Source organism: Ischnura elegans, chromosome X (assembly GCF_921293095.1).
Source record: "Ischnura elegans chromosome X, ioIscEleg1.1, whole genome shotgun sequence".
NCBI lineage: Eukaryota > Metazoa > Arthropoda > Insecta > Odonata > Coenagrionidae > Ischnura > Ischnura elegans.
Genome location: NC_060259.1, coordinates 1535467 through 1558547, shown reverse-complemented (window position 1 = coordinate 1558547; position 23081 = coordinate 1535467). Strand labels below are relative to the sequence as shown.

Genomic DNA, 23081 nt, shown 5'->3' with positions numbered 1-23081 from the left:
GTTTGTACCTAGCTTTCTATTTGCTCAGCGAATCATTTCTGCTTGAAGATTATAAGATTTTGTAGTTTAATCTTTTATCACACATGCCCTTAACCTCCCCTGTTATGCCTGTCCCATATATTCACCCCCATAATCTGTATGCAGGCATTTCATATTGTCCCCTGTCTCATTCTCCATGCTTGCCTCAAAAATTGTATAGCATTGAAGGAGTAAATGAGACTCCTTACTTTTAATAAAGAAAACAAAAACCTTTCTTGTGCAGTCATCAGTTAAGGTGAGCATACATTGTCCTCGTCCTTTTTCTATTCCATGTTCCTATCCCTTTCTTTCCTTACCCCTGAATTTATATGTATATTTTGCATAAATAATATAAATATATTTTCACCTATAATACCATCAGACCACACAATTCTGAGAGGATCAGACTTAATGTATTACATACAGCTTCCATTCTAGCACTTATCTCGAATCATTTCTTTGCTAACATGCCATAAACATATGCTATACAAGGCTGCAATTTATTAAATATTAGGGGGACAATCCACACCACTGACAACCACATTATAACCTGCATGTTACTCTGTCACAAGTCTGCTACTCTTGTGCCACAGACTTAGTAAACAGTCCTCTACTGCTTTGACAGTCAATCCTACGTAACAAGTTGCATAACTTTTACTTTATGAATTATATTGTTTCAAATCTTGACAACATATGCCATTTTCTTCATAACTAGTGGCTAGATCACTCCTTTTACTTCCAAAGATCTGGCATCAAATAAGCTGTACCCAGATTCATTAAACAAGACAGCTGTGTCTTTTTAACTAGCTTGCTTACAGACAGTACATTGGTTGATAAATTTGTAACATTTTGATCTGGAGTATAGCACTTTACAGTGTGGGAACATGGGCACTTAGGGAGGAGAATGGGAGAGGCTGGAGGTGTTCGAGATGTGGGTAAGGAGAAAGTGAAGTGGACTGAGAGAAGAAGGAAAGACAAAGTGCGAGACATGTTGTGTGAGGAGAGGCAGCTTCTGGATGGAATTCGAAGGAGACAGGAGGTATGGATTAGGCAAGTACTGAGCTGGGAGTGGATGTTGAAAACACTATTAGGGGATAGAATGTTGGGTAAACAAAGGAGAGAATAGGATTTTTAGATAGCATGAAAAGGGTGAAGTTGTGAATTCAGGAGGGAAGTCAATGAGGGCAAGGGGGACTTTTGGAATGCTCCATGCAAACCTACCTTAATACCAAGCGGTAGAATACGTAAATAAAAATATCTTGGAGTTAATTTTTAAGCATTATATATGCAGTATGACAAAGTGTTTGTGAAAATTTTATCGAGGTATTAAGTATTCCTTCCCGATTTTTATGAAAAAAATTTGTTTTCAAGTCGTATATCTTGTCGGAAAGCCATAAATTGATGTCTAGCAGCTAAATCTGCGTACTATTGATCGTAAAAATCGTCTCTTCAAAACGATTTGACCCGTAAAACTCACTGATGGCTGAGATATACTATACACTACGCTTCCTTATTGACCGTTTTTCGAGTTAGCTGCAAAAATTCCCGTCAATTCACTCAGTCTATCACTATTTTAAGTAAATATGAGTGGCAAGTTACGGCTTGGAACTTTCGATCGACCGTAATGAATATAATTAAGTTTTAACATACGCATCAATAAACGTTTTTCGTCATCATAAGTACTATGCACATTAAATTTCGGCATATCAATCATTGTGTTATCGCTTAACCCGAACTATCTTCCAGCACGGGTGCCTGCGGGTATTTTGAACGGGGAATACTTCCCGCTCATATCGCATCAAGCCGTTCCGAATCACGCATCAGCATAAGCGCATCAATGCCTTGATGCAATTTCGGAACGGCTGCATCAAGGTCATGCGTTGATGCGCATGATGCGTGATTCGGAACGCACCCCCGCTCAGTGAGCGGAGCTCCCCTGGATGCACCCAATCTCGGAGACCCTGGTCACATGATTCGATCGTTCATGACCGACCCATCACTAGATCGTAGGGCGGTTGGGCCCTGGCTGAATATTTTGCGAATGTTGGAGCTGGTGGTTGTTGAAATTTAGTCATATAGTGTATTAATATTAGTGTGTAAATATGGCAAGTTTGAAGAAAGAACTAGACGAATATTTGTCAGCAAAAGATAAGTCATCTGTTGAAATAAACATTCCATTCAAACTGAATGCTCTTCCACTGGAGAGGTGGTACAAATCGAAAGGCTCGGGAACTACAACAAATGGTCTCGATTCAGCTGTTCAAAGTAGTTGGTTTCCGGCAATGGTAGGTGTTAATTATTCAGAATCAGCTCTGCCACGCAATAGCAGCGCACTAATAGATGCTTTTTTTCCAGAGTCGTTTACAGCGCCTAATAGCATTTTGTGTGTTTATCTGCTTGGGTATATTTTGCTTCACTGTTGCGTCGTTTTATATACCTGTATTAATCTTCAAAGCAAGGAAGTTCGCTCTGCTCTATACTCTCGGTAGCTTCTTCATGGTGTGTAGGTAAGGACTCACTTCTTGTGAATATATTGTCAAGTTGAATAGCTCATTTACTGTTAACCATTACTTTAGTTTCGTAGTTCTGTGGGGGCCAATGGCTTGCGTGCAGCAAATGTTCTCCACTGAAAGACTGCCATTTACGTCGGCCTACCTGGGAACTTTGTTGGCGACCTTATATTCAGCATTGTCCTTACAGAGCACATTTTTAACATGCATTTCAGCATCTGGTCAGGTATGTTCATCTACCTTGGCATCGTGTACTCCATTGAATGAAGTAGTGTTAGTTTATGGTTTGAGTCATGTCATTCTCTATTTTACATAATATTTATATTGTAGTGTGTTGTAATCGGGACGTTCCATGTCAAATCAACACGCGCGATTTACCTCACCACTTTAGATTTTACTAAAATTCGGTGTACTCATAGTATGTGTTGAGGTTACCAAAAGTATAAAATTTTAATCTTATTAATTTCAAGCCCTTTCCGAAGTATGATTAGATTTGATTAAAAATGGTCGTAAAAGCATAAAAGGAACTTTTCCAAATTGCCCTTATGGCTTTCCTTATATAGTATGAGCTGGGTAAGGTATTTTGCAGAGTTTGAAATGCTCTTTGGGTTAATATACCACAAAACATCAGTTCTTAAGAGAACTTTTTTAAAGAAAATGAACGTTTAAACTTTAATTTAGTATTTTTCCAAAGTTTACATGATTTTAACATTTCCATTACCAATTAGTTATATAAGAAATCAAATGGTAAGATATGAAAATGGAATGATTGTGGGTTTGTTGTAAAAAAATATTCCTGATGTTCTGTTTTCAATAACAACTACTTCCCATTACCTTATTGCTATTTCATCAAATTATCCAGATAGGTTACAAAAAAATATAGTTGAAATATCATTTTCTTGAAGCACAAGTATTGAGCGCAGGACCTATAATTACAAATTTCACGGTGAATTACAAGGTATTGAGAATAAGTGATGCTAAGACCGGACATACTAGGTACAAAAAGTGTACATATTCCTGATGCTTGTTTTTTAAAAATAATATGCATCAATATACCGTTAAATGTTAAAAATTATGGCACTATTGATCATTTCAAACAACTATCCATAAAATATAAATTGGCATTAACATATCTGAGGAAAAGTTAACATTTAAGCATGAAGCAGTTTCCCAAAATATTATCTTGAACTTACACAGATACGTTAAAAAAAAACAATTTGGCTTGGGATACATGGTTTTCCAAGTTTCCCTCAGTCAGAGTAAAATGAATGACGTATGTGATAACATTTACAATCGGCACCCAAAGAACACGTGGATTTGTAGGGTTGGAGAATGATGCAACTGGTCCACCCTGGTTATTGTCTCTTCATCAAGTTCTGCATTTTTTGGTAAAATGCATCCAAGGTATCAATTTTAGTCCTTCACTGTGGAGATTTCACGTAATTTTGTCCTGATGCAATTTTCTTTCTGTCTCCCATATTTCTCTCTCCTAACCCTGCACATCATCTGGAAAGTGTTTCTCTCTGGACTTTAATTCATTTTTTGGAATAAATAAGTGAAAATGGTGTATTCATTTCATTTTTATGCTGTTTCAAGGGACATTTCAAACAATTCGGAGCCATAGTAATCTTAATGAGTGGAGTAGGAAAAGTCAATTTTTATTATCCATTGTCCACTCAAATAGATCATGTTAGATTTGGATCTGGATGCAAAATGTCTTCTGCATACTTGCATGAGCTGTCAGCCTGTAAATAGAATCCATTGCAAGGACTTCCCCATTAGCTTCAGCTGATAAATGCCGCATAACTTTCAAGCTGGTATGTTTCTTACAGAGACAAAACCTCAGGAAGTGTTTCTTAATTTTAAATATAGCATTAGAACCACATGAATAATAGTTTTACCATAATCGTGAAATTCTTTCTGCATATTTGTTACCATGTATTCATAAAACTAACAGAATAGAGGTGGGTTCGTTGAGATGAACCATTCCTTTTCATCCTGTTCAATAGAGAAAACACTCCTAAATGTCTGTTCTTGATGAGCAGTGAGGGTATATCGCTACTGCTTGGTGATGGACGTTGATTCTATTGTGATATTTTATTGTGATGTGGAGTATGATAATGTTCCTCCCTGAATGTTTTCCATATTTTGTTCTGGAAATTTAAAGTCCAGTTCCTATTGCTCTAAATAGTATATGCCTCTCAAATTCGTGGTTCTTACATGTTCCACGATGTCGAGTTCTACATTTTTTCATAGCATCAATTTTGCAAAGAAAATGAATTTTCATTACTCTGTGGGGTATAATATAATTTCCTTTAAACTGCATTGCGAAGGTTGGTGTGTAAGAACGGCATAAGTCTGAAGGTGTCGTTAAAATTCCTAAATAACTGACATAATGTTAGACCAATACTAAGTTGAGCTTTGAAACATTATTTTGTAATAAGGTGCTGTGAGAGCATAAGGGTATATGGTGGTTTGATATATGCCAGCGAAAAACAATGGTTGGGAATATTTTTTTAACGATGAACCCATCCTGATGCTATGTTCACATTTTGTCATTTGATTTCCAACAATGTGTACTTAATATCTATGGAAACAATTTGAAGATTTTAAAGATTTACTTTTGGAAAAATATTCATTACTTAAAGTTTTGATAAAAAATTTCTTGTTAGAATCTAGAATATGTTGCATATCAATCCTAAGAGAATTTCAAATTCTGCTAAGTGATACCTTTCCCATATCTATAGCTCAATGAGGACAGCTCGTAGGGGGATTTGAAAAAAGTGCTGTTCATCTTTTGTTTTGAAAATTTTACTTGGCCATATTTGGGAAATGCCTGGAAATGAAAAGTTAAAGTTTGTTTCTTTTCTTTGTCAACACACACTATAAGTGTGCCAAATTTTAGCAAAATCTAAAATAGTGAGAGATAATTTTAATTCCAACTGTGCTGTTTTGAAATGGGAACACTCAATCTTGCTCATTTTTCTGGAGACCCTAAATTTGAAGAGAAAATACTGATTTACAACAGCATTGGAATTAAGATGCAATTTCATGGGTCATTTTCAAGGGTATGTTTATTTATTTAAAGGAACAGTTAAGAATTGTTTTAATTGTAAATTTTCTATTACATAGTTTAATGTGCTGGAAATTTATCAAATCTGTGGGGCTATTGTGAAAAAAGGGCCCTATATATGGCTGGCCGTAGGTTTTGTACCTGAAATTACAGCCTATATCGATTCGTCTCTCTAGGGGCCATATCATATGGCCTGGCCATAAATCTTAATGCCCTTTCTACTGGGGAGTATGAAATTATAATTGGTACTATAAGTTCAGTTCTCTTTTTTAAAACTCTGGTAAATTTTTGAGATGCTTGTTTGTTCCAATGTGGAGAAAACAATTAATTGTCTGGTCCATAGTTGAAATGGATTTATACTAAGAATAAAATTGGATTTTATTTAAACACTAGTGTTGAAGCAGATGCTGGAAATATAGAAAATATTAACAGTGAAAATCACGGGCGAGAAGAAGCAGAATAACCATTTATTCCTTACAGTAATTAAAATATTCGCAAATTGTACCTACATGTAATTAAAAAAATGAGAACATGAAAACCCCATGTAGTTCTATCCTCCTTCCTCTCCTTTCAATTATGTATGTCACTATTGTCTCATAGGAACAATATATGCCTCTAAAACCCTGGAAATCCAACCATTGCATGTAATATAAAGATATAGTTAAAACTTTGAGGTTCATTTAAGGATTTAATTGTCAGAGGCTTAAGCTAAGGTATGTAGCTGTGTAAAATTATAACCTAAATATAAAATTATCATTCTTTTCTTGATTTGTAGATGGCATATTTACCCATAATTTGTACAAGTGGCTACAAATGGCCCTAGTGACATTATTTACATATGGACGTACTTAAGGTTGTCTTACTGCCAAAATATGTCTTGCCCTACAAGTCTGAGACATTTGTTAGTAAATACAGTCAGCAAGAATTCAAAGTCCGTTTCTCCATTCACTTCAAAAGAGCATTCATTTAAAAAGAATTGTTAATGTTTTCTTCAAATATTGGCAATGTAATCGATGGCACTTTGTGAATTCCTTTTATAAATCATTGGATTTGGAATGCTATTTTGTATGGCCCGTCTTATGATGGTCTGGTCATAATGTTACGGCCTTGAGGCCTTAGCTACCTCCCAACTTATGGCTTTTTGCTCAGATGAGAATAACTTGTAGCCATACGTATGTCCCGAGGCCTTAGTTATGGTTGATTTTGACTTATGGCCCGGCCATACGATTGGTAGAATAATACTGCAAAGGTTCATTATTAAGAAGTCCAGTAAATCAAGAAAATATGTTTAATTTTATCCTTTAATTTGGTTTCTATCATTATGGATATGAGATACCATGTTTGAAACATAAATAATGACCTCTAAGAGTATTCCCTAGTGTCATCTGATTAGACCAAAGTTGTTGGTCATGTGGTAACCAAAGTACAGTGGTCTATGGAAGACACAGAAATTATCTTTTTTAATTAGAGTATCCTTATGTATATTTGTATGTTTTTATGTACATCACAAATTGAGAAATTAACTGAAAAGTGCACGATTAATGCATCATCTGGGATATAAGATTAATTATGACCTTGGTTGATGCATTTTACTTTTGAATTAGTAGTTCTTATCAAATGAACTTGTACAAATGGTAATCTAGTATGTATAATGAAACAAATTTGTGCAGGTTCTATTTTTTGTTCATGCTCATTCTATTATGGCCATTTTATGTGGTGAATGAACATTCACAAGATCATTCAAATGAAATTCATTGGTCTGATCATTTGAAATGCCTGTTTTACTTGGTGAATGATTTCAGCAAATTTTCAGCACAGAAACGATGCGCACTGGTATGACTATCAATAGTATATATTGATTCTAATGATATTTCCAATAGCATAGTTGTTTTGAAAGTCGCAGGTAACGCAATGCTTCATAGCATGTGAGCTTGAATAATAATTTGTATTATCATGACCAATTTGGTGGGGCATGACATACAAAGTAATGAGAGGGATTTGTATACACTGATAGTTTTTTATTGTACAAATGATATGTTGTTTCTCACTCAGAAAAATCCTACTCTTGGGAGACAATATTTTTCTTTTTGAAGTCCCGGATTGACACTGAAGTGTCCACACTGAAAGTCTTAAGTAAAAAAGATGCTGATAATAAGCATAGAGCAAAGGCTGTGAACGGGTCAAGGCCAATCAACAAGGAGTTTTGTATGTCTGGGGTGTATATCAGGTGCATGGCCTCTACAAAGCTGTTGAGCAAAGGTCATTCCTATGCAAGAGGAGACAGGTACTGAGAAGATGAAAAAGAGAGGGGCGTGCTCTATTTCGGAAGTAGTCGGCTTCAGCATCCTTACCCTTTCTACCATGATGGTTGCTCAATGTTATCTCAATGCTTAAAAATTCCTAGTTTCCTAGCAAAAAGTTAAGTATGCAAGGCCCTAAATGCTCTTAAGTTGGGATGTGCGAGTAGTACTTTTTGATCTCGAGTCGAGTTGAAAACAACACGCAAGTATCGATTTAAGTATGGTAATTTCTGGACCAAGCAATTTAACGATGCATGATCCAACATAATCTCATTTTACAAATCCCCTTATGATGTTTCTCTTCTGAATGATTGGCTTTCTATAAAAAGGAAAAGATAATGAGGAACGTTGATGGTAATTGTGTCAGAATTAGGATATGAATGAAAATTAATGTCTTCAACAGTTTCATTAGGAGAATTGAAATGAATTAACTTCTGGTAATGTGTAATCAATTTAATATATGTATATCATGCATGTATCCAAACAGCTTGGAAGAGCCCTGAGTAAAGGCATTTGCACAATTTTAATAATACAGTAAAACTTCTTTACATCGTAATGGAGGGGACCAAAATTTGGGCAATTTGATGTATGGAGGTTCACTATAGAGAGGTTTTTGAGATAGGCACCATTTTATTAATAAACCATAATATTAATATATTTAAACATGTATGCATGCATTAGTGAACATATATTTACAATTTAATGATTACACAAAGGTAAAAGTAACTTGTTCAAGAGGGCTTTTTAGGAAAGAAATTAGTTATTGGGTTTGCTTAAACCTTTTTTGAAACTCTTTCGGAATAATTTTATTGAATACAATCATCTTATGATCGCATTCCTCCATGCTTAATAAAAACCATTCAATTACGTTCAATGAATCCTCAACCTTTTTTTTGGTCGGAACTGTAACTGATTCCTCATTACCAACATCTTCCTCTAAATCCATCTCTTCCTGTATCCTGCAATATATATATATATATGCATCTCCTTCACCTCTATCTTCCAACTCATGTGGGGAACATATGAATAAATCATTATCAACATTTACAAAGTCTTCAAATGTTGAATTTGTGTCAACTATTTTGTTGATTTTATCGTACTCTGTAGGTTCATTCTCAAATATCTCACTTTCCTCCTGTTTGCTACCACCCGTAATCCCAGCCTTGATGAAGCATTTCTCAAAAATTGAAGATATTAATTCCTTCCACGAAAGGCACAGCCTGTGCATGGTCTGAAGGATGTTCCATGAGCACTTTTAATGTCGTTTTCACTATTCACTCTCCATAAAAAATAAATCACTAGCTGTTTTCGATAATGCCTTTTGACCAAAGAAATAATTCCCTGGTCTAAGGGTTGTATTTTACTAGTAGTGTTTGGAGGGGAGTACACAACTTTTATATTTCTTTATAGTTCACAACTTTTATATGGCTCGGAAAATTCCTCAGAATGTGGTAATGTCAAGCAGCCACCTTGTTTCATTTGTCGAATCCATCATCAGCTTATAATTAATTAAGTAATTTTCGTATGTTTTCATATTTTATGGCAAATAATTGAAAATACTCCTTATTATATATTTTAGAAAATTAATTTATCATTCTTATAACGTATGACTTGTTATAGATTATAAAAAATAAATAAACACGTGACTATTGGAAAAAATAAACAAAAAATTGAGCGTAATTTTGAAAGTTTCGTCGAATTCCCTTTCTCTAAAATACAATGCTCGTAGAGTTCCATAGAAAAGCCCAGTCGAGGGCACAAGTAAACGTTAGGTCTGCAAAACGACGTGATTTTCCAGGGAGAATGCTGGGCGAACTACTTCAGAATGCGGCGGCGACGGTAAAAAATTTCATTGCTCTACCGCGTATCAGCTAATTAGCTGTCCCCTTCACCTAACATTGTCACGCATGGAGTGATGTTCGTTCAGTATTGCTAGAAATTGACGCCCCGGACTCCCGATGGAAGAGTTAGATTTCGCGGCATAAATACGCACGCAAGACATATGACTGTCGCTAAGCGCAATAAATTGTAAACTATGATCGTTCACGAAAGCATCGAAAAAATTACCAAGGTGGCAGTGAGAAAGTGCTACACCGGGAAGTATGGGAATAAAATAATTGCAAAACTGTATTTGATTTATTTCGAGTCGCAGTAAATTCATGAAATATTTTCATTTTAGAAACAGAATTAGCAATGCGGTTGAGTAATTCTGTCTCCATGAATGGGAGTGAAGTTAGTTGAAATATTTCCGCGGGCAAGGGATTATAGGCTGCGCTGGTCGCCTCTTTTATTAACTGAACATAGTATGTAAGCACTTACAGGAAAATAAAGCCATAAGTAACAGAAAGCGAGTGCTATCACGCAATTTTTACCATGATTCGAGAGAAAACGATGCGTTCTGTCATCATTTACTATCACTTAAAATGATTAGGATAGTTCGTTGCCTTTTTCTTATTAACTGTTAGGTATGCTCTCATATGGAAAAAAATGGCCCAAGCTAATGGTTAACGTGAAAATTACAGTATAGTAAAGGTGTAAAAGAAAAGAATAAGCGTGATACATTTATCGCTGAAAATGTCATTCCATGTTCGTTATCGTGGCTGCATTAATGGTCTCTAGTTGTCTCGGTACGAAATGCGGAGGTAGTTAGGCCGTCTCGGGGGTGTCTCGTTGCTATGATATATAGAGGTTTTACGATATAATGAGGTTCACTATAGAGAGGTTTGCCTATAAATTTACATGTAAATCTGACGGGACCAGAGGGTTGGTACGATGTATAGAGGTTTACGATGTAAAGAGGTTCACTACATAGAGGTTTTACTGTATATGTAAATGAATCATTCGATTCGTGTCCAATATGGCGTCGTGCACCAACGCATTATCGTGTCGATCCTGCAATATTAAGGTCGATTCGCGTGAAAAAGTTGTCTCGTGCCACTCCTGCGCATTTATTTTACATTATAAATGCTCAAATCTTAGTGAGATTGTATTAAAAGCCCTGAGTGAATCCAGGGAAATATTCTGGGCGTGTTTTTCCTGCCGCTCGGGTCAATCTCTTGTCAGCAAGTTGGCGGCGGACATTGAAGTTCTTAAAAGAGAAGTGAACGCGCTAAAATGCAACAATATTGTTACTGATATTCATACTGATACTTGTGCTACCAGTCTGTCCAACGGGATTACGTTACATGCTGACCAAACCAATAATCGAGTGAAAATGTACGCCAAGTCTGTTTCCGCCTCCGTGCAACCCCAAATAGTCGAAACTGAGAATACATTCGGCCCCGGGATACAACGGGCAAACTCACCCACAAAGGAGTCCCAACGTCAGCGAGTGAAAGATTCTACGGATTCTCGTCGCCCAAGTCATCACCCTGATCACCCGGCGGAAGCTGAGAGGAGTTCTAGCACTACGAGCTCGTCAAGTATGCCCCAAAACAACGCTGTTGACGACGCCTATCGCACAGTCATCAACAAGCCTCGAGGAAAGAAGCCCATCACCGGCACTGCGGATTCATCCGACGACTCGATCATCGGAATTCCGAAAAAGGTACATCTACACGTGTGGCGGTTCAAGAAAGGCGTCACTACCGATGATCTATCGTGTTATTTGAAAAATAAAACATCTATTGTGGCCGAAGTAGTTGAACTTGAAGCCAAAGGAGATTACGCGTCCTTTCGTGTGTCTGCCGATGCAGTTCATCTGCAGAAGCTTTCAGATCCCGCAACATGGCCAAAAAATGTTTCTGTGAACAAATTTATTTTTTTGAATAAGAAACTCATACATAGTGCTAATCGCACCAATCAACAAACCATGGTCGACGGGGTGATACCCAGCAATGATGTGTCGTGCACATCCTTGGAGCAGGAAGGTAACAATGGTAATGTTGGTTCTCAGGCATCCCCTATACTAACGAGGGCTAGAAACGGTGTAATGAAAGGGAAACAAAAATGACTACATGGTAGTCATCCCAGAGAATCGAGTGTTAACTCACTAACTGTATACAGCCATAATGTGCAGTGCTTACGAAACAAAGTACATTTACTACCTCTCGTGACAGAACGATCACTTTCCGTGCTGCATTTAAATATACAGTGCCTACGAAACAAACTTCTCGAACTTGAAGCCTTATTAGATACCTTTCATCCTGATGTGCTGTGTCTTTGTGAACATTGGCTGACCTTACAAGAACTTCCTACTATCTCACTTCATGGGTATATCGTTGCAGATGCGTATGCCCGTACTCATCATAAAAACGGCGGCGTCATCATATTCGTCAAAACTAATCTAACAATTGTGTCAAACCAATTTTCTAGTCTGCAACTAAATGAAGAGCGAACTTTTGAGTGCTGTGTTACTTGTTTAGCTTTAAATAATCATAAGAAGCTGTATATATTAAGTGTGTACAGATCTCCACTTGGTAACTTCACAGTGTTTCTAGATAAACTTGGCTATTTATTAGATGAACTTTATAATGTTGGTAACAACGTCCACATCATTCTAACCGGTGATTTTAATTGCAATTTACTAGTTGATGATAATTCATCTAAAGATTTTTTGAGATTGCTTAAATCCTATAATTTAATGCCTACGATTACAGCTACACCCACCAGAATTACACCAAATTCGCAATCACTGTTGGATAATATTGTTTCTAATATACACTTAAATAATGTAAATACTAAAGTTCTCAACTCCACCATATCTGATCACTTTCCCGTATTATCTTATTTAAACGTAGACCCACGTACACATTGTCAACATTCACATCTCACCAGAGTTTATTCGCAAGAAAACATTGACACATTTATATCCCTATTGGAATCCTCTGACTGGTCTGTTATATATAATAGCCATTCATTTGAAGCAAGTTTTCAATACTTTCATGACTGTCTTCAACACTCATTCGATGTTGCCTTCCCCCTCCGTCCTATGAGAAGAGCTGCTTTATCGCATAAAAAACCTTGGGTTACTGACCAAATTCGCCACTTTTCTGTCATGCTCAAAAATCTTTCTGCCAGAGTTAAATGCTCAAATTGTCCTCTCCTTCATGATGAATACAGGGCCAAAAAAAAGAATTATCGGAGATTATTGGAACTTTCCAAAAAATCCTATAACAATGAGAGGGTAATTTCATCTAGTAATAAGTCCAAAACATCTTGGGATATTATTCGAGAGTCAACGGGAAAGTTGCATCAGCACATTCTCCCTAGAATAGCTCAATCCAGTGATAATGCACACATTGATATCACAAATTTAGCAAATGAATTCAGTAACCTTTTTACAATTACACCACCATTACCCACCTCTCTTACCTCTTCTGCAAACTTGCTCCATAGTCCAGAGTCTAGTGCTTTTTCAATTTTTATTCATCCTTGTACGGAATCGGATTTACAAGCTATAATTTCAACCCTAGCTAACAAAAACTTTTCGGGCCCTGATCACATCCCAGGGAGAATATTATATCTCTCTTATAGATGCATAAAGGAACCTCTTCTATTTCTGATTAATGAATCCCTTACTCAAGGGATTTTCCCATCTTCTCTCAAGCATTCCATTATTAACCCTTTATATAAAAATAAAGGCTGCCCCAATAATTTGGATAACTATAGGCCAATTGCTAAACAAAATGTCTTATCTAAAGTATTTGAAAAAGTATTCTACAACCAATTAATGTCTTTTCTGGATAAATATGCCTTAATCTCCTCAAATCAACACGGCTTCCGTAAAAATCGCTCTACTACATCTGCTCTATTCCATGCCACCGACTTTATTTTGTCATCACTTGACAACAATCAAAAAACTGTAGGAATCTTTTATGATTTCTCCAAGGCATTCGATTTTGTGGATCACTCTCGGCTACTTCGTAAACTTAATTATTTTGGAGTGAGAGGCATTGCCAATAAATGGCTTCAGTCATACCTCAGCAATCGGACACAGGCTGTCTCACTGTCTGTAAATGGCAGTATATACTCCTCCAAAAGTACTTCTACCACCGTAGGAGTTCCTCAGGGTTCAATCTTAGGCCCAATCTTATTTTTAATCTACATAAATGATTTAGCTCATTCCCTCAGTAATATTCCAGCTTCTAAAGTCATATTATATGCTGATGATACGAATATTTTACTTTCTTCTCCAACTCAAAATGACATTATTATGAGCTCTAAAAATGCAAATGATAGTATTTTAAGCTGGTGTACAGCTAACAAATTGATTTTAAACACACAAAAGACACACACTGTTCAATTTTGTGGTAATAGCAATGTTCTCGAGAGCATCCTAATTAGATTGGATAAAAAGTCTATTGAGAATGTGTCCCACACAAAATTCCTTGGTGCATACTTATGTAGTAATATGTCCTATGAGATGAACATTGACTTCTTAGCCAACAAACTAAGTTCAATCTGCTATCTATTAAGACACCTTAGGAACTCTGTTGATTTAAATATTCTTCTTACATTGTATTACGGTATCTTTTATTCTCGAATGTCATACAATATAATTTTTTGGGGCTCATCCCCTCATGCCTCCAAGGTGTTCACATTACAAAAACGTGCAATTAGAATCATTGCAAAAAAACCTTTTGATGCTCCCTCCAAGCCTATTTTTAAAGCACTTAACATTCTTCCACTCCCGTGTGTATATTTATTATCAATTTTAATTTTTGTACGTTATAATCTTGATTTGTTTATGCTCAATTGTGATGTTCACAAATATGAAACTAGGAATTGTAATAACCTTCATTATCATTCCATTAGGACTAACAGATCAAAGCTGGGCCCACGCGAGCTAGGCCTCAGAATTTATAATAAACTTCCTGCGCATTTGAAATCAATTCAGTCGATGGAGTCATTCAAAAGGAAGTTAAAATCTTTTCTTCACGAGAAGAATTATTATTCTGTTAACGAATACCTATTTCATTCCTCCTGTTAAGCATTAATATCCTGTGAGCATACAATTATTTATAATCTATTATATATATATATATGCATTTTTTTCCTTTTATGACGTGTCTTATATCTTTTGCTGTAAGGTCTCTAGACAAAATAAATTATTATTATTATTATTATCATACAATATTTAATCTTTTCAAATTCTCGTGCAGAAAACCAATTATTTTACATGCTCTGGCAGCAGGTTTTGATGTCTCCATGTTACAGTAGTGCTGCCTACAGAAAGTTAAGACAAAAAATGGCTGGAATATCACTTTGCTGTAAAGTGCTCAACCGGAGCTCGCTTTAAGAATAAAGTCTGCTTTACAGATAAATGAATTTGGCTGCACAGGCTGTTATTGAAGTTGAAATATGATTTGAATGTTGTAAATCGCCCTGAATATGGCTGTAGTTGTGGGAAATGACACCACTTGAAGATATTTTGGTCCCCTGAAAGTAGAGCTCGTAGCAGGATGGAGAATCCTGTCCAGATCCGATGACTCTGCATCAGTGGTAACCATGAGGGGTGGAGAATCTGTTGGGAGTGAGATGAGGGACACCTTAGGAATTGGAGGCTTCTAAGGGAGAGGCCACAGGAAGTAAAGGAGGAGAACAATACCTCCTACAGATGTATACATATATGTTGAAGAAAATCCTGCACAATTTTAATGAGGGATCATTTGAGTTAATCACACTCACTTGAGTAACAGGACACACCAAAATGAGGAAAAACACTGCTGATAAAGTAGAAACTATTGGGGCGCTATAAACATGTGTTCTGTCACTGGCAGCCATCTTGCCTTACAATGCCCTCATATGTCAGTAGAACAGGCCCCTCTGCAACTCTTCTTGAGTGGATGATTTGCAGATGAGGACTCCCAAGTGAACCACTCATCATATGAAGCGTTCCACATTTACTTGACTATAGTGGCGGTACAGGACTTACAGGAAACAGTGTTGCCAAATCTCAACCCTATCCTGGTGATTTAGGCCGCTATACAACACATGGCTCCTTAACAAAATAAATTTCAGTAAGCCGTTGGTTCGCATTGTTATGTTTGTATGGCGTTGTAAATGGCGTACAGTAAACTCAAAAATTCAATGATTAAAAGGAATGATCACAATTTTAATGTCTTCACGCTATTATTATTATTATAGTATTCTACCGATTTAGGTAGGTTTTCATGGAGTATCTCCTTTTCCTTCCAGCACTGCCTTCTTTAATTCACTGTAAGGCCTACTCTCCTTCAATCTATCCAAAAATCCTATTCTTTTCCTTCCCCTCCCTCGTTTACCTAACATTCTACTCTCTAACACCATTTTCAACATCCCCTCCCCGCTAAGCTCTAACTCCATCCATACCTTCTGTCTCCTGCGTATCTCATCTAAAAGCTGCCTCTCCTCACCCACCATATCCAGCACTTCGTCGTTCCTTTTCCTCTCCGTCCATTTCACCCTCTCCATTCTTCTCCATACCCACATCTCGAATGCCTCCAATCTCCTCTCGTCTTCTTTCCTCAGTGTCCACGTTTCCGCACCGTAGAGAGTTACGCTCCAAATCAAACTCTTCACTAACCTTTTCTTTGAACTCTTACACAACGATCCTCTCAGAAGCTCCTTCCTGTTCATGAACGCCTCCTTCGCTAATGCTATTCTCTTCCTGATGTCCTTACTACTGTATCCGTTTTCCTCTAACGTACTGCCTAAATAGTTGAATTGTTCAACCTGCTCAAGTTTTTCACCACCCACCTTTATCTTGAGTCTCACATTCCTCGCTCGTGATGCTTTACAAAACCGCATAACTTTAGTTTTCTTGTGATTAATCCTCATCCCATACTCCTCGCAACGTTCGTATAACGCATCCACTAGAGCCTGAAGCCCCCTCGCTGACTGGCTGATCAACGCTTGGTCATCCGCGAATCTCACTGATTTGAACATCACTCCTTCCACTTTTATCCCAGCTTCTAACTCATCCCACGCTTCCCTTACCATCTCCTCAGCGTACACATTAAAGAGCAGCGGCGATAGAGGACAGCCTTGCCTCACACCTCGGCCAATGCTTGCCCACCCAGATTCTCCGTCCGCTACCCTCACTTGCGCCATCTGGGCCATATAAAGATTACGAATCAGTCGTCTATCCCTCCAATCTACACCTATTCTCTTGAGAATATCCATCAACTTTACCCAGTTCACCCTATCAAACGCTTTCTCAAAATCCACGAAACACGCATATACGTCCTGGTCATATTCTAGGTTCCCCTCCACGAGGGACCACATTATTGCTATTGCATCACGAGTTGACTTCCCTTTTCTGAAACCAAATTGATCTTCGCCCAAATACTCGTTTGCCCTCGCCTCCATTCGTCTGTTCAATATCCTCAGCACCACTTTCGCCGCATGCAATATTAAGCTGATAGTCCTATAATCTCCGCATTCCACAGCTTTCGTCTTTTTCGGAAGCGGAATTAAAACCGTCTTCACGAAATCTTCCGGCCAACATCCCTCCTCATAGATCCTGCGCACTAGTTCGAAAAACCTTTTCTTACTATCCTTACCTAGATTCTTCAAAAGCTCACACGGGATATTGTCCACGCCTACTGCTTTCCTAGCCTTCATATCACAAAGTGCTCTCTCTATTTCCGAATCTAATATCTCTGGCCCAAGATTATCCTCCTCCACTGCCCTTTCCTCCTCTAGAGGCAATCTCTCTGGTCTGTTCATTCCGTCATACAGGTCCTCCACGTATTCCTCCCATCTTCTCGGTACCTCTTCCCGCTCGGTTAGCATCCTCCCATCTTTAGCCTTAATTTTAGACATGGCTTGTCCTCTTATGCCACCCGATAGCGATTTAACTTTGGCGTACAACGTACCTTATTATAACTTCTCCATCCTTCTGGAACTTTTCCATTTCCTCGCACTGTCCTTCCCACCAAGCCTCCCTTGCCCTCTTAGTTTCACGTCGTAATCGATTATTCAGTTCCCTGTACATTCTTTTTCCCTGTTCTGTGTCCACGTTCTTCCACTTCCTCCTCTCCTCCATTTCCCTTATCATGTTCTCCGTTATCCACAGCTTCTTTATCCTTCTACTCTCAACATAACCAATTGACTTCTCCGCCGCTTTGACTATTCCCGTTTTAATTTTTTCCCGTCTTTCCTCAACAGTCTTAGTACTTTCAATCTCTCGTATACTAATGTCCACTAGTTCCTGATATTCTCTCTTCATACTCCCCCTCAGGGCTTCTGCGTTCCATTTCTTCGCCTTTCTAACTTTCATGAGTCTTTTGAATCTTACGTTGCATTTCATGAGCACTAGATTGTGGTCCGAATCCGCATCCGCTGCGGGGAAGCTGCGCGAGTTTTTCACACTATTCCTAAACCTCTGTCTCACCATAATGTAGTCTATTTGATATCTCCCCACATCCCCTGGACTTTTCTATGTGTAATTTCGCCCTTTATGATGATTGAACCACGTGTTTGTGATGTATAATTTGTTTCTCCTACAAAATTCTGCTGCTTTCTCACCCCTGTGGTTTCGTGTTCCTAGACCAAAATCTCCTATTTCGTGCCCATCCCTCCCTTCCCCGACAGAGGCATTCCAGTCCCCCATCACTACCAGATTTTTCTTACCCGGCGTGTCTCTAATTATTTCCTCGAGCTGTTCATACACCTCATCTACTTCTTCTTCCCAATGATTGCTTGTGGGCATGTAAACTTGGACCACCACAAGGTTGAAGGCCGCGCCTCAATTTCTACCACCAGAATCCTATCGCTTACCTGGTCTATACCTACCACCTTTACCCATCTTCCCGTTTAGTACTAAAGCTACCCGCTGGCTTTCTTCCCCTCCACTATATATAACCCTATACCCATCACTCCAATAGTCCCCGCCATCCCTCCACCTCACCTCACATAATCCTAAGATATCTATCCTCCCTTTATCCATTTCCCTTTTGATATTTTCTAACTTCCCCGCCCTCATCATAGTTTTCACATTCCGTGTCCCTATATTCATCGATGCCTTATTCTTCTCCATCCTCTTGGTCTTCTTGTCCTGCTCCTGGGATGCTACTGCTGATGCTGAAAAAGATGATGATGATGATATGTCTCTGCAAGGATTTCGCATTATACGGACCCCGAGGACCTTGCCGATCTCGTTGCCACCTACGACACCCGCCCTTAAGGGCTGGGTCTCGCGATTCCATCCGAGGCTAGTTTGATCAAACTCCATGTTTTCAGGGAAGAGATAGTTGGTAGGGTTTCCCACTTCCATTCCAACAGTGTTTTTTACGTGACACCATCACGTGGACTACCTTTCGTCTGGCTCCTACCCTTAGACCTCTCTGGCATGGGTGGCCCTACAGGGAATAATTGCGAATTAATCCCGCCAGCGCAGCTCTTAGGGTCATAGGAACGCACACGCCTTTCCACCGCGACAAGGTTGTAGCCCAAAGGAAAGGGTCACGCTATTAGTTACTGAAAAAAGGAATAATAACAATGCGGGAATCAACCATTCAGCCTCTGCTATATAGTTGACAATATATCTCTCTTTCAAGTTGTTTTGACTCATATTGCACATCCTCGGCATGCATCTCTGATGTCAATCGGGAATTGGGCTCCTTGATTGATAGTAAAGAGGAATGAAGAATAATGACTTTTTTGAATCATTCATGAATATCATATTTTATTTATATGCAACATGTTTACACTTGGTCGTGAAATTAAAAAAAAAAATTTTATTCAGTTTCATTACTAGAATTTAATGAGCCTTAATCGATGGACAGGTTTATGTAGTGGACCTCCTATCATTTGTGCATTTTCATGAACCATTGGAAATATTTATTGAAGCTTGAGGAGTACTTTCTCGTGAATCATAGAATACCTACTCTCAAACTCTTTCATCAGAAACCACAGGTCTTGGTAGTCTATATTTTTTGATTGCAGCTTATGCACTATTACATATTTCCTTCCTAATTTTATGCACTTGTTAGCGCTGAGGATGATGAGTGTGTTCTTCTTGTACTGCTAATCTTTTTCATTCTCTTGAGTGCTGATTTCACTTTTATTATGTGTGTAGATTCTTCTTTAGATTTAACTAACTGCTCTGTGTTCCCTCATAATGCATTTATAATCCTTGATTTTACCATTTACTTGCTGTATTTATGCTTGAACCTCGCTTTCAGCTTTCATCTTTCTTTCCTATTCAAACGTTTCATTTAATGAATTTGTACTTAAGAATTTATTTTTATTCCATTTTCTAATGCCTAGATTTTGGTGTTAATATGGTTCCTCAGCCGTAACCTTCCTGGAGGCCAGGCAGGAATGAGGTTCTTGAGTCAGTTATGCTGTTGGGCATCATCAAATTCTGCCTCCCTGTTGTCATCTATGTCAGGATCTTCTACCTCACTGGTATCATCTTCAGTATCATCAGCAGCAAATGCAGTCTCCAAAACATTGCCGGTTTGAAGTGGACTTGAGTATTTGTGACCACCAAATGTGATATTAAAAAACAGCCCACAAGTCATGGACACACCTCAGCATGTGTGGTTGGTGTGGTGTTGTTGATGGTGTTGGATTCATCCATTAACAGAGACAAATAGAAGGTAGCTTTTACTATTTTATTCCTTATTGTAATTATGTAGATGTTTTGAACATATTATTTATTGTTTTTAATAAAATTTTATTTCTAATTTTATTTGTTCATGGTCTTACAGTGTGTCTGATGTTGTGTGTTTTTTGAGGTGAATGAATAGTCAGTCTAAATTGATATTGCAATGTATGAAATTATGAAGGCATATATTTAGGCTTTGAAGTTTTCCTAATACATAGTGCTAAAGGTTTTTGTTGAGTTGGGAGTACATAGTGTGAACATTTATTTACTAGAAAATGACTGTCAAAAAGCATTTATTTGGTGCAGAATGAAATTTTTATATGTGGTAAGCAGAGAAGGTGCCATACTAATGGTTGTTCCTGTGACTGAAGATCTAATGTCTTGCAATTTCCTTTTTTCATTAAGTACTGCGAAAATGAACTGAAGTATGTGGATTGAACTTCTTTTTTTACTGGCTGTCTAACAAGGTGGTGGTTTAGTGTGTAGTAATGAGGATTAGGATAGGTGTTAACCTGATGTTGCTGAGTTTGGTTTTTCCTCTTTAGCATTTGACTTGCATTCCAAAAAATCCTCTTTTATTCATCCTCACATATGTTTGGCAAGAATAAAGTGTGTGTGGATTAAAATCTAGTGTGGAAGCTGTGTTGAAATTGGTACTTAAACCTGATCATCATCATCATCACTGGTCAACAATCCTAGGATTAGTTTGACGCAGCTCTCCACTCAGTTCTCCTATCAGCTAATCTTTTCACTCCTACGTATTTCTTCTCTTTCACATCTCTCTTTACTTGTTCCATATATTTTGTTCGAGGTCTTCCTTTTCCATTCTTGCCTTCCACCTGTCCTTTGACGATTGTCTTCATCAGGCCATCATGTCTCAAGATGTGGCCTATAAGCTTGTTCCGTCTTCTTATTAAGGTTTTCATGAGGCTTCTCTTCTCTCCTACCCTTCTTAGGACTTCCTCGTTACTAACTTGGTCGATCCATTTGATTTTCATCATTCTTCTGTAGTACCACATTTCAAAGGCCTCTATCCTTGCTTTCTCCGCTGCGGTCATTGTCCATGCCTCACTTCCGTATAGGAGCATACTCCAGATGTAGGTTCTTATAAATTGTTTCTTTACTTCTATATTTAAGTTTCCCGGTGTAAGCAGGTCTCTCTTTTGGTGGAATGCTCTCTTTGCCTGGGCTATTCTGCTGATAATTTCTTTCTTGCTTCTCCCGTCACTAGTTATCTTGCTTCCCAAATAACAGAATTCATCCACCTCTATCAGTTTTTGCCTCCCTATTTTAATGTTGGTCTTGACTTCTTCTCTTCTGCTGCATACTAAGATCTTGGTTTTCTTCGTACTTATTTTCAGTTGATATCTACTCATTACCCTACCCATATTAACCAGAATATTTTTCAAATCCTTCTCTGTTTCTGCTATAACGGCTATGTCATCGGCAAATCTTAGCATGCTAATTTTTTCTCCATGGATATTCACTCCCAATTCCTTTTCTTTGATTTCATTAATGGCTTTTTCAATGTAAACGTTGAAAATTACGGGTGACAATGTACAGCCTTGTCGCACTCCTTTCTTAATTCTTGCTTCTTCACAGCTGGGCCCTGATTTTATCACGGCTACTTGGTTTTTGTATAAACTGTGGATGATTCTTCTGTCATTATAAAGAACCCCAATTTCCTTTAGGACTCCAAGCATTGTGCTCCAATCCACGTTGTCAAATGCTTTCTCTAAGTCCACAAACGCAAACCTGGTTTGTGAAATACAGAGTTTCTTTTTTAATTTTGTCTGTGTTTTTTGAATGCGAAGAAACTGTAGTCACTAGAGTATGATCAGAGAATTTCAACCAGGTGAATGATGGTATCATAGGTGGAAGTCATTGGCTTACTTTAGTTATTTCTCTGGTTTGGCTGAAAAAGTTACTTGAATACTTAAAAAAATAGTTTGCCATAGTGTTTAATTTGAAAATTAGTGCCTCCTAAAGAGAGATATGCCAACCCAATTATGTGTCTAGTAGGATTATACTTTTTTCCGAAATTGTTTCACACAGTGATGAACCTAATTCTGGTAATTGTCAATACTTACTAGGGGAGACCATGTACCTTGCTCTGCCTTTTCCAGTGCCATATCTATTGTGGCATTCAGGATGGCGAACACATCTTTGGACTGGTAGTGGTTCCATTGAATGGACCTTAGTTTGGCTGTAATTAATTTTCATGTGCGCAGTTTTCATTTTTCGTATAACAAGCCATATATATTTCCAAAATAGCACACTTTCCTGCAGATCAGTCAGTTGGGGTAATAGTTAGCATAGTCGACTCTCACCTTGGGGGCCAGGGTTCGAGCCTGTGTCATGGCGGTATATTTTGTAGTCTTCAAGCTAGAAGCTACTAACAAGCAGCAATACCTTCACTACAATAGCTGCCATTCGCCACAACCCAGCGTTCCATTCCTTATTCTCTCTCCATCCATGGACATAGCATTTGCAACAACTCGGATGATCTTCAGAAGTTCCTCTCCAAACTATACTCCAATCTTCTTTGCCATGGGTTCCCCGAAAAACTTTTAACTAATATAATAAGAAAGAAACCATCCTTTAACACATTCCGTATAGAAGACTTCTTAAGCAGTCTTACC

At 37.9% G+C, this 23081-nt stretch overlaps 1 protein-coding gene across 3 annotated transcripts in view; it reads left to right on the top strand.

Moving 5' to 3' along the window:
* Window positions 1-1952: 1952 nt before the first annotated feature.
* Window positions 1953-23081, top strand: part of LOC124170936 (protein transport protein sft2) — a 76561-nt gene continuing 55432 nt past the window's right edge. Inside the window, exons 1-4 of one of the 3 annotated variants that reach the window (XM_046550004.1) lie at window positions 1964-2303; window positions 2374-2525; window positions 2595-2754; window positions 20097-20523. In XM_046550004.1, the coding sequence (XP_046405960.1) occupies window positions 2121-2303; window positions 2374-2525; window positions 2595-2754; window positions 20097-20294 (693 nt within the window). In that variant the 5' untranslated portion in view covers window positions 1964-2120 and the 3' untranslated portion in view covers window positions 20295-20523. Of the gene's footprint in view, window positions 2304-2373; window positions 2526-2594; window positions 2755-20096; window positions 20524-23081 lie in introns of those variants that run through there. The other 2 variants (XM_046550005.1, XM_046550006.1) reach the window with 2 other exon arrangements.